Source organism: Curcuma longa, chromosome 4 (assembly GCF_044706935.1).
Source record: "Curcuma longa cultivar G26 ecotype Majalengka, Jawa Barat chromosome 4, ITB_CL_G26_1.1, whole genome shotgun sequence".
Classification (NCBI taxonomy): Eukaryota; Viridiplantae; Streptophyta; class Magnoliopsida; order Zingiberales; family Zingiberaceae; genus Curcuma; species Curcuma longa.
This window is the reverse complement of record NC_133864.1, coordinates 5,083,134-5,093,848: the sequence shown is the minus strand read 5'-3', so window position 1 is coordinate 5,093,848 and position 10,715 is coordinate 5,083,134. Positions and strand designations below refer to the sequence as shown.

The window sequence follows — 10,715 nt, the reverse complement described above, 5'->3', positions numbered from 1 at the left end:
TATATTTATTCATAATTAATATCTAATTATCAAATGCCTAATAAATCAAATTTACATATCTAACAATAGGAATCCATAAATAAAAAACAAAAAAAATGAAAATAAACCATAAGTTCTAAGGTTTTTAGTTAAAATTAAACATTCAATATTTTAAATATTATTGATCAAATTATTCTATATATATATATATATACACGAAATCAACTCCCATTTCAGGGAAGGTGAATGTTGTACATTGGATCTTGGCAACAACTTTTTAAGTTGCTATGTTGGCCTTTATCGACTTGGTGAGCTGGAACTTTGGATTGAACTAGACTTTTGTTTGATGAGATTAAAGAGACCGCTAGATAGACAAGAAGGTGGAGTGATTAAACCAGAACTAGAACCTGATGCCTTCCAACAATAAGCAGTTGCATTGCCTCCAGATTCTAGTGATAACTGAATGTCTCGGAGTAATATTTTCTCACAGGGAACACTATCACTGCAAGAAAAAGCTATTGCATTTTCCGTTGCCGATGTTCCTTTTATTCCGATGAAAGCAATGTCATGCACCTCCACAGCAGATGTCTAAGTTCGTCGAAGCTAAGATCAATATGCAACATAGTTTATTTGAAAGATGACAAGAAAGTGTTCGAAACTGATGATACCTGGTTTTCACATGGACTAAGGGAATCACAGTAATACTGATTGATGATTATCGGATTCGAAACATTGCTCATCCGGATTTTACGAAAAATTATGTTCCGCGCATAGCCACTGCCACCCTAGAAGAAAGAACACATGAAGTAAGAATGTAAGATCAAATTGCAATTGGTACTCAAGCAACAGTACTAGTAAGATACCTGCCAGGTTTTGATCCTTACACCATTTTCAGTGTTGATAATTAGACTCTTCTCCACTAGTATATGATGTACCTCTGAAAATGAATTTGATTTGCCTAAGCTTCCGATACTGCAGCAAATCACTAGTAGCTGTTAGAACAAATATGTAAAAAAACAACAAATTCCATCAAGGTCACTGACTGTGCTATCTTTGATGAATCAAAGTTCATGTTTAATTCCTTTTTCATCTTACCTTATACCGTGACCAGGTCCGCATACGATACCTTTGACTTGGATATTGGAAGAATTGCCAACAATAGAGATGCAGTCATCCCCTGAAATGAAATGCATACAGGAGATCACTTTAAGATTTAAGAGTGGGAGGTCAGTCGAAGAAAGAACATGAAGAACTAATTATCTGTTGTACTTTGAATTTCGTTTCCACTCAAGCAGAAAGAAATAAATCTCAGGAAACTAAAAATAGGAAACTAGATACTGGAGTTAACATCTGAACACTGTGTAAAGTTCAAAGTGGTAACATATTTCAACAACAATTGCTTGGTTTAGTGGTAAGTGAGCTAACTTTAGAATACTTTTCACCTAAAATTGGGGATTCAACTCCAAGTAACAGAATACTAGGAGGAGCTTTACCTTTTTGACCCCTTCTGGTGCATAGATTTATCTCACATTCGTTGTGGGGCGGGAAAATACCTCATGGTCAAAGACCAAAAGAAAATTGGTAACATATTACTTAGATGTTTGGCAATATACATTTTTCCAAGTTATTCATGATAAACTATCTTAAAATTTAGAAATTCAAGCCTTTGAGAATCAATCACAAAAGCAAGTATGTTGAAGGAGAATAAACAACGAGAAGTGAAGTAATGATGAGATATTGCACAGAAGTTCTGCCGGCACACACCTGTGCTAATACTGTTATTTTCAACCACAATGGAATGAGATTCACTTATATGGATTCCATCAGTATTAGGGCTCTCAGCAGGTGCGATCACCTTCAATCGAGACACACGAACATGAGAGCAAGAGGTGAATGCAACATGCATCTGTTGGCTATTGAATACATTCAAATCTTGGAGGATGACATGCTTGCTCCTATGAAAAGTAATTGCCTGCATGGCCATGTATTTGATTCATCTATAAGGAACATAAATCACAACAAGGGATGCCAACCATAATGGAATTGAAGGGGGAGCTTACCGTTGGAGCATGACTGCAAGGCTGCAAATTGAATATCGAAACAATAAATGAAGACATATATTAAGCTAGCCACATTTAGAGACTTATTTGTTTATATTTATAAAAATAGCTTATGGAAGGATATATGCAAACAATACATTAGTTGTGTTTCTTTTGCAGGACCTTGACCACCATTTATGTCCCATGCCGTTTACAGTTCCACCGCCACGCACAACTATATCATTGACCCCATGAAAGTAAATCCATTTTCTAGGATCATGCCCATCCCAAATTTCAGGATCCGTAGGAGCAATTATGGTTCCCGATATCTGCTACAACACAGGCCTCCATTGAGTTAAGTGAGCCAACCAAAAAATAGAGTGATAGTTGTAATATCAGTTCCTACATTCATATACTTGCCGTTAATATCATCTTAGAGATACAAGGGCCACCAATATAGATAGGATTAATCAAGTACACATTTCTTGCTAGAAAGTTTATGTCCATTCTATTCGGTGATGAGCAAGCATAGTCCCATGCACTTTTGAAAGCCTGAAAATGGATTATATATCAGAAAGGACAATTTATTTGAAGTGCTGTCAAATTTTTAATATGTGAGGTTGGCACAAAAACAATTGAAGGTAGTAGAAGAACAAGTTTGCATAGTTTTACAGAACACTAATCACTAATCTTAGAATTTCTTGTTGCTTGCTTTATACAGGAGAATTTTAAAATTTCCCATCTAAAAAATGATTTTAGCAAAATGCAGTAATCCTCAATAAATTCTTTCTAGAGAAACTCATCATTGACAAACTCCACCAAACTTTTTTCTTCCAACATTCTTTCAATCAACATTTCCGAATGATGAAGCATTTACTAAACTCAAACATGTGCCATTGGAATGTGAAATGAACCAAATGGTGGCACAATGGCGTTTGGTATCAATCAGTAGTTGTGGAGCCAGTCAAGATATGAGATTATTAAGAACTAATATGTTCTTCAAAATATGACATCTATCAGTTGTATTAGTCCAGGATGCTAATTAGATGAAGCAGGCCATTGCTACAGTGTGCAAAATGTCAGAATCCATTAATCTGTTAAATGGTCAATATTGTTCATCATCAAATCCTTTTTGTGATCTTTCCCCTGATATCTCGATTCAAGAAAAAAAAAAAGATTGAACAACAGTGAAGCATTGAACTAATTGGGCCGATCCGATCCCACACATCACCAAAAGGGAAAGCGCGTACCGGGGTGTCATCGTCCAATCCGTTTCGCCCTTAGCTCCGAATTCATTCAGCGAGATCGCGACTTTCCTATCGCGATGATCCGATCGAGGGAGCTGCATCGGCGACGGCGAGTCGGGGCGGGCATCGATGCGGAGTTGCGCATCGAGGCTCAGGAGGAGGAGGATCGCGGCGGAGGAAATGAACCGAGACGGTGTCTCTCCCGCCGATGATCTCGCTTCGGCACGGCCAGGATCCACCATCACCGACACCGCCGACGAGGAAGACGAGTGCGTTCGTTGCTTTGTTTTATAGAGGAAATCACCGTGGCAATTTTGCCCTGCCCCCGCCCGTCTACACTAACTAACCAACTAACTAACTTGAGTTAGCCGATCGTAACTAACTAACTAATTTCGATACGATCCCCCGTTTTTTCTACTTTAATTAATTTTAAACGGTTAAATGAAAACTATCTAAAAGGGGGAAAAAAGAAAAAGAAAAGAAAAGAAAAGAAACGTAAAAATATTTTATTTTATCTTTATTATAATAATTACAATAATAACTATTATACTGTGTGGTAATTAATTTTAATTAAATTGCTATAAAATATAATAGTTGTGGTCATAATTCTTATATAGTATGTTAGAAAAGGAGGATATGAGGTCAAAGTTTAAATTTCAACAGATATGGATATTTTAAAGATCAATTTTTAAATATGTATAAGATATATTTTAGATTTATCCTATAGATAAATTAGGTAGTAAGGTAGTCTATTTCATAATTAATTGGGCAAAATTTTAAATAATTAGATTATAAAAAACCAAAATAAAAAAATTCCTTTTAATATATTTTTTTCAAAATAAGAGCCAACGGCCCTCTTTTATTTTTATTTATCCGCTATTTTTTTAATAAATAAAATAAAAAATAATTGTCATTTTTTTGCTCTTCGCAATATATTCTTTTTCGATTAAACCCCGAGAGAATTTCAATTATCATACTTAAAGAAGCTACGCTTTGATTAGTGGTCAAGTTTGTTTATTCACAAATTATAAGAAGTTGTTTGTAAAAGCTTTCATTTCCAAGAGGCGAACCGATCGATCGCCTTTCTCTCGGACCAGGCTCTTCCCCTCTCCCTCATGGTTTCCTCCTCTTCGTCGCAGCCGTCGAAGAACCGATGGATCGGCGGCAACGTCTCACGGATCGCCTCCCGCGTCTACTTCGTCCTCATCATCTTCCAAATCCCCCTTTTCAGGTAACCAATTTTGCCCCACAAAGCGGCATGGAATGCTTTTTTTTTTTTTCAAGCGTCCGATGTCAAATTTGAGTTTTCCTATTGCTTTCATGGCGCTTTCACTTCCCGATCTGAGATTATGTAGTGGATTCGCTCCCAAATGAACCATGTTGTCTGTGTTTGTTGAGCTAGCTTGACCTTCCTTCGGTTCTGAGCTCATCCTATGATTTTGGATCTGCGTGACAGAAGATCTGATTTGACTGTTGGAATCAGCTGATTTCATTTAATTTTATGGAATCTAGATACGGATCTACTCTAATTCTGTTGCCGTCTGCGTTATTCTCGTACTACTAAACTCGATCAGCAGAAGTATGGGTTTGGTTTGTTGATGGTAGCAAGTCCACTTTTTTTTTCCTGTCTTCGGCTTGTTCAACTAGTAATTATGTTTCGGCATATGGTGCTGTACACCAGTTATAAACAATAAGATATTTTGCAATCATATATACATTCAATCCCAATTTATGTAATAGCATTGTCATTGCTAAACAGCAGGAGATAGAATTAACAAATATGAGCATCTTCCTCCTGATCACTATATGCAAAGTTTTGGCAAGGTTATCCTGAGAATAATTAAGGCTGCCCTTCACTTCCACATGATCCATAAACTCTTCAAGCTTATAGAAATTGTGGCATTGTCAATTGGTATCCAAAGCTGGTTGTAAGGTTTTGGTATTACAGTGAAAAATCCATATCATGCTTATGTATGATGCATCGAATCAGACAAGCTGTTTGGTAGCAGTCATAAATTTATTGTCAAAGATATGATGATTCCCTTGCATTCAGATTGCATGCCTTCATAAGAAGAAACCTCCAAATTATTTGGTAGTTTGGTTAAAAAAGTTGGAGCATTAGTATGAAAATGGGTCGATAGAACATATAATAAATTCTCTGGAATATGTAGATCATAACTAGATTGTTTCGAACTCTGCTAAGCTGAACATTTGGTTGACGTATCTGGACAAGCATTTAAGGTTTTTCTTCTGTCATTCTTTGATTTATCTCATCCCCTTATTTTCATGTAGAAATTATTTTCATTCATTTGTTCATCTTGTACTGGTTAAATATGTTAGCAACTTCCATGGAATATTTTGTAAACTAATACATTAGTTTTTTTCCCCTTTTTTCTCTTCTGATGTGATAATTCTCAATTTATATTTTCTTGGATTTCAATCCCTTATTTATTTTTGGCATCTTTAACTCTCTCTGTCATGTATGACTACTGAACAGCGTTATGTGTTGATGTTCTCTCCGTTATTTTCCCTTAAACATTTGTTACAAGATACTGATAGCAAATTGATCAATATTTGAACCTGATCCAATGTCAATACTAATACTACAATATTATACGCTTTCTCTGTTTAAGGGAAAAAATGAAAAAAAAATTCTACCAATTTTCTTAACCGTGAAAAGAAGCTACACATGCATTTCATTTGTTGATGTCACTATGTTCATTACTTTGGATGTTATTATAGCGTTAGGAAATAGTAATATACAATACAGTGGGATTGTGCCACTGAAGACCTGGCATATTTGCATTGAACTCTGACAACATATCTGTGATATGACCAGTATGAAACCATCCTAAGCAAGATCCTTTTATATGGTAGTTTTTCTTTCTTGATTATTTAATAACTAACTTTAAACCCTTTTTTTGGATCATTTTTCTCTGCTTCTATTTATCTTCTCTCCATCTCTTTGACCCTCTCTTCTTTATGTTTATTCTTATCTTATCTTTCTTCCTCTTCTCTTTTCTCTATTCTCCTCTCAATTTCCATAACTTAACTGTAAGCCCTCTCCTACAGTAAGTGGCAATGAATCAATAATTGAAACTTTTATCTAATAGACTGGTCAACTATTTCTTCTTATAGGAGCTATGAAGAAAGATGTTAATCACTTAGACTGATTTGGAGCATAATCACATGGGAAGCTTATTACTCCTTGTCATGATCATCAAGTCATGTTTATCCAAACTATTTAAAGTCAACTGTATAAATCTTCTATAGAAAATAAATTGCTATATCAAAGTTGGAATTTAAACAGATATTCTCACCGTAGATGAGACAAGAAGCCATATATGTGTCTGTCTGTACACACACTTAGGCTTGCTTTTAGGGCTGTTATATAGCTTAAAGAAGTATTTGACCGTTAATTCTCATAGAAAAGATGATACAATTGTATGCTGTTGAAATGAAATTGTAAAAAGGAAAGAAATATTTATAATTTCCCTTGTTTCAATTTAAATTTGGTTTTTGTTTCTTTTGTTTTTGTTAGAATCCCATGCAGGTCAGGGCTCTGTACAACACCCATCCAGGTGACATCTTCACAACTGATTGCAAATGAAATATTCCCTACACCTGTGGTGAAGGCCCTCCTCTATCCCGGGGCCGTCGCGCGCAGCCTTGCGGCCAACAAGGCCTTGCCAAACTGGAGCAGTTTGCTCGACACTTACAACCTGACAGAAGCGAAAAACGCCTCGCCAGTCGTTGATCTCCAGCGTCTAGAGGTTCATTCAACCGCACAAATTGTTGACGATACGTCTCTCCATTTGATTTCCCTAAAACTAATAGCTGAACTCTCATAGGTTCTTGCGGGTAGCTACTTCTCCGTTGCTGGGGCATTCGTTGGTCTCATAAGCCCTGGAAGGATGACCCTGTTCGGGACACTACTGGTCGTTTGGGGCCTCGTCAAGGAAGGGGTCCTTGGAAAGCCAGCAAATACTGATCCAGCACAAGCTGTTTATGTCTACCCTACGATTCTGATAGCGCTCGTTTGCGCTTTCTCATCGATCAAGACAAACGCGAGTAAGGCAGTAAAGAGAGCTCAGGTTGCACCCACTGCTAAGCCGCTCAAGAGCTCTGCCAAGTCCAAGCTGAAGTAGTTATTGTAGTTTTCATTTGTTTGGGAGGGCTTTTTGTTTTTTTCATTTGAAATTTTCAAGTCAGGAGTTGTCTCGCATTGTAAGATTATTATGAAGCTAATTAATCAAAAAGATGCATCTAATTTTAGATGAAGTATGGCAATGTGAGCTATTTGTTACACAATTAATATGAGATTACATGAATAAGTTTGACTTTGTGTAATCTATTATTACCCTTCCAATGCAAATTCTTCAATGAGTTTGACTTTGGAATTGAAAAATAATCATTTCATCGTAATTTTGCTTTTATCTCATACACTTATGATAGAAAATCATCCCCTCATAGAAAGGGGATAGAGCTCCATGTAGTAAAAAATATTTTAAAAAAACTTGATCAACAATAATAAAATAAAATTTATTTAAATATAAATAATAATATAATAAAGGATAGAGTTCAATGACGTAAAATAATTCATATAATCGATCCTATTGGGATAAGACTTAGGCTTGATTATCATCGTCATCGTATATCAAATGAGCCTTGCATACTATTTTTTCAAAGTTGTTGCTCCAACAACTAGAAAAGAAAAGGTAAACTAGATAGCTACTAAATTTCTTCGTTTACATGTTTCTAAATACATCATAATTTTTATTACTATTTGTTATGGTTGAAAGATTTATGAAAATAAATCATTATTATTGTTATGAATAATTCAATTTGCTTTAGTTACTTAAGATCGAGAGGTTTATCCTTAATGCAATACCACGAGTGATTAAAGAACACAAATAGATGAGTGAGTTGTGCTCAATAGAGACATCTGAATTATAAAAAAAAAATCATTTATAAATTTAGCTCAAACCTTTACATCAATCACTTAAAGTGTTGCCGGTCAATTTAATTCGGCCAAAAATAATTAATAGAATTTACTTAATCTCATATTTCAAAGAGACCGCTACTATCGAAAGAATGGAGCGGTATAATGAACATGTGATACATGTTTTTGAAATTATGAAAGTTAGATATATGAAATGGATAATAATGAAAGTTTCTCACGTGGTTCGAAGATTATTTGAAACTTTAATGATTTTTATATCTTTTTAACGGTGGTCAACTACAATTTTATAATTTATTTTTTCACATATGATTGTAAAGTCGATCGTGTGGAGCCACTGGAATGATGAATTTTCATCTTTTGCTATAATAATTTTTATATCTTTGAAAAATCCATTGTTCTTTAAGAGTAATATTGAAGTTAATTTGCCTTTTGCTTCTACCATAATATGAATAATGGTTTCGATGATATCCAAGATCTTTATCATCTTCTAATATGGCATAATCTTATTTTTGATATACAACATTTAATTTGTAGGATCATCATTTGACTTTTTTCCTTAAACAGTAATCTTTCCACGTTCCTATCGATATTATCGAAGATTCATCAATAAATTCCTTTGACTTTGGAATTGAAATTGCCAAAAAAAAACACTATTTTTGGAAGTTGGGTTGTCTCCTCGTGATACACATCATTTTTACTCTACTTCCTTTCTCATGTCATAATGAATGATTAATTTAATATTTTCATTACATAAATAATAAATCGATAAATTAAATTAAAATTGTCAAATCAATATTTAATTTAATATGTTGACGTGCAACAACACACGCACTTTAAAAGCCAATTGGATTAAAAATAATAATAAATCTCAGTCAGTCTTATGATTCAATCCCTAAGGGTGGCCGATCTGGTCCCACGGAAGTTTTTCACTGACCATCAGGGTAAATCGAGAAGCGCATACAGCGGCTAATCCAGATGCCTAACATCCTTTAATTGCGTTCTCTATTTGAAAGAAAATTCTTACAAATACGTCGTAGCTGGGGATCGAACCCCGGGTCCCTAAGTCACAACTCGGATGTCCTACCGTTGCACCGTTGCCCCGGGGACAAGCCAATTGGATTAACATGCATGAACTAGTGCGATCTAATTAATTAAATTGACCCATCAATTAATTGAACCTAATTGATGTAGATTTTATGGATTACACGTATGCTTTGATATATAAAGGTTGTCCTGGAGATAATGGTATCGTAGTAGGACATTCAGGTTGTTACGGTGTCACCCAGGTATCTACGATTTGATCTTCAACTACGACATATTTGCAGAAATTTTCTTTCAAATGGGGAGCGCAATCAAAGGATGCTGTGCGTCTATCCTGGTAACCGACCTTGGTGACCGAAAAAAACTTATGTGGAATTGAATCGGTCACCCCAGGGATCTTCGACGAGGCTAACTGGAATTTATCATTTTTTATATATATATAAAAGTTCATCGAAGTAAAACTCGGTTTAAAATGCTAATATAAATATAAGAACGTACTTAAAATTTATTTTAATGGAGTGAATTATAGTTGTGAAATAATTATTTTAACTTGCTTAAGATTTATAAAGTGTAAAGTTAAGACCGTCATTTTAAGGCTTTGTTTACTTCAACGGGTGAGGTCCCCCTGAGGCGATTGTGCAGGGCCGTCCGTAGCTCGAGCGATTGAGGATAGAGATGTGACCAAGAAAAGAAAGTCGCATTCCCTCCAAAAAAAAAAATTGATCTATCAATAACTTTGTAAATTTATTCATCTATTATTTTATAATAAATAAATAATGAAAAACATAAGTAATTCATTCTTTTTTATAAAATAACTAAAAAAAATTTCACGTGGAAAACTTTTTAATTCTTAATTCATCCTTCCAAGTAAACAGGGTGGGTATTAGAGGCTCTATAAATTCATATATGTTTTACATTTAAATTTTGACTAATATAGTATATCTATAAAAATAAATTGATCATTATATATATGAATAATTATTCAACTTCCTATGTAAATGATAGATTTATGATAAAGATCAATGCCAATCAACTCCCATTAATTAATTCAATCACTTGAGCGGTGATTAAAAATGATAAAATAATTAAGTAAAATAAGAAAGGTAATTTGATCGGAATATCTAACTTTTAGATGTGTGGTTTAGAAATTTGTATCATAATGTGGATGACATCTTGGTAAAAGTGTCATAAATAAATTATATTATTTCTATTGATAAAAAAAAATCATATTTCAATAATCAATTTCTATTCAATAATTGAAAGGCATGGGTGGTGGCATAAGGAGTTAATGTTTAAGACTTGATTTTCATACTAAAACTTGTTAAAATATAAGTTATTAGATCATAAGTCACTCTTGAACTTAATTAAGACATTAAATTGACATAACTTTAGGTAGATCAATGATAAACACTCTCGTGGCATGGTAGAATTGGTTTATATTAGTAC

The 10,715-nt window shown here is 34.4% G+C and overlaps 2 protein-coding genes across 2 annotated transcripts; one reads left to right on the top strand and one right to left on the bottom strand.

The window, feature by feature from the left end:
• Window positions 1–229: 229 nt before the first annotated feature.
• LOC141826960 (putative polygalacturonase At1g80170) lies at window positions 230–4,382 on the bottom strand. The gene is given in 11 exon segments (XM_074714269.1): window positions 230–567; window positions 648–764; window positions 843–951; window positions 1,075–1,156; window positions 1,744–1,951; window positions 2,040–2,060; window positions 2,177–2,347; window positions 2,439–2,570; window positions 3,269–3,292; window positions 3,295–3,598; window positions 4,336–4,382. Coding segments are annotated over 11 exon segments (1,506 nt in total). The 3' UTR covers window positions 230–276.
• LOC141828037 (uncharacterized) lies at window positions 4,318–7,546 on the top strand. The gene is made up of 3 exons (XM_074715385.1): window positions 4,318–4,496; window positions 6,807–7,038; window positions 7,117–7,546. Exons 1-3 carry the CDS (start codon window positions 4,381–4,383, stop codon window positions 7,411–7,413), a joined length of 645 nt encoding a protein of 214 aa, XP_074571486.1. The 5' UTR covers window positions 4,318–4,380; the 3' UTR covers window positions 7,414–7,546.
• Window positions 7,547–10,715: the final 3,169 nt, after the last annotated feature.

Bases quoted from the DNA above. Each gene is read 5' to 3' on its own strand.
- LOC141828037 (XM_074715385.1), top strand. From the start codon at position 4,381: ATGGTTTCCTCCTCTTCGTCGCAGCCGTCGAAGAACCGATGGATCGGC. The intron at 4,497-6,806 runs GTAACCAATTTT...TGTTTTTGTTAG, and splicing joins TTCCAAATCCCCCTTTTCAG to AATCCCATGCAGGTCAGGGC. The intron at 7,039-7,116 runs GTTCATTCAACC...GAACTCTCATAG, and splicing joins TTGATCTCCAGCGTCTAGAG to GTTCTTGCGGGTAGCTACTT.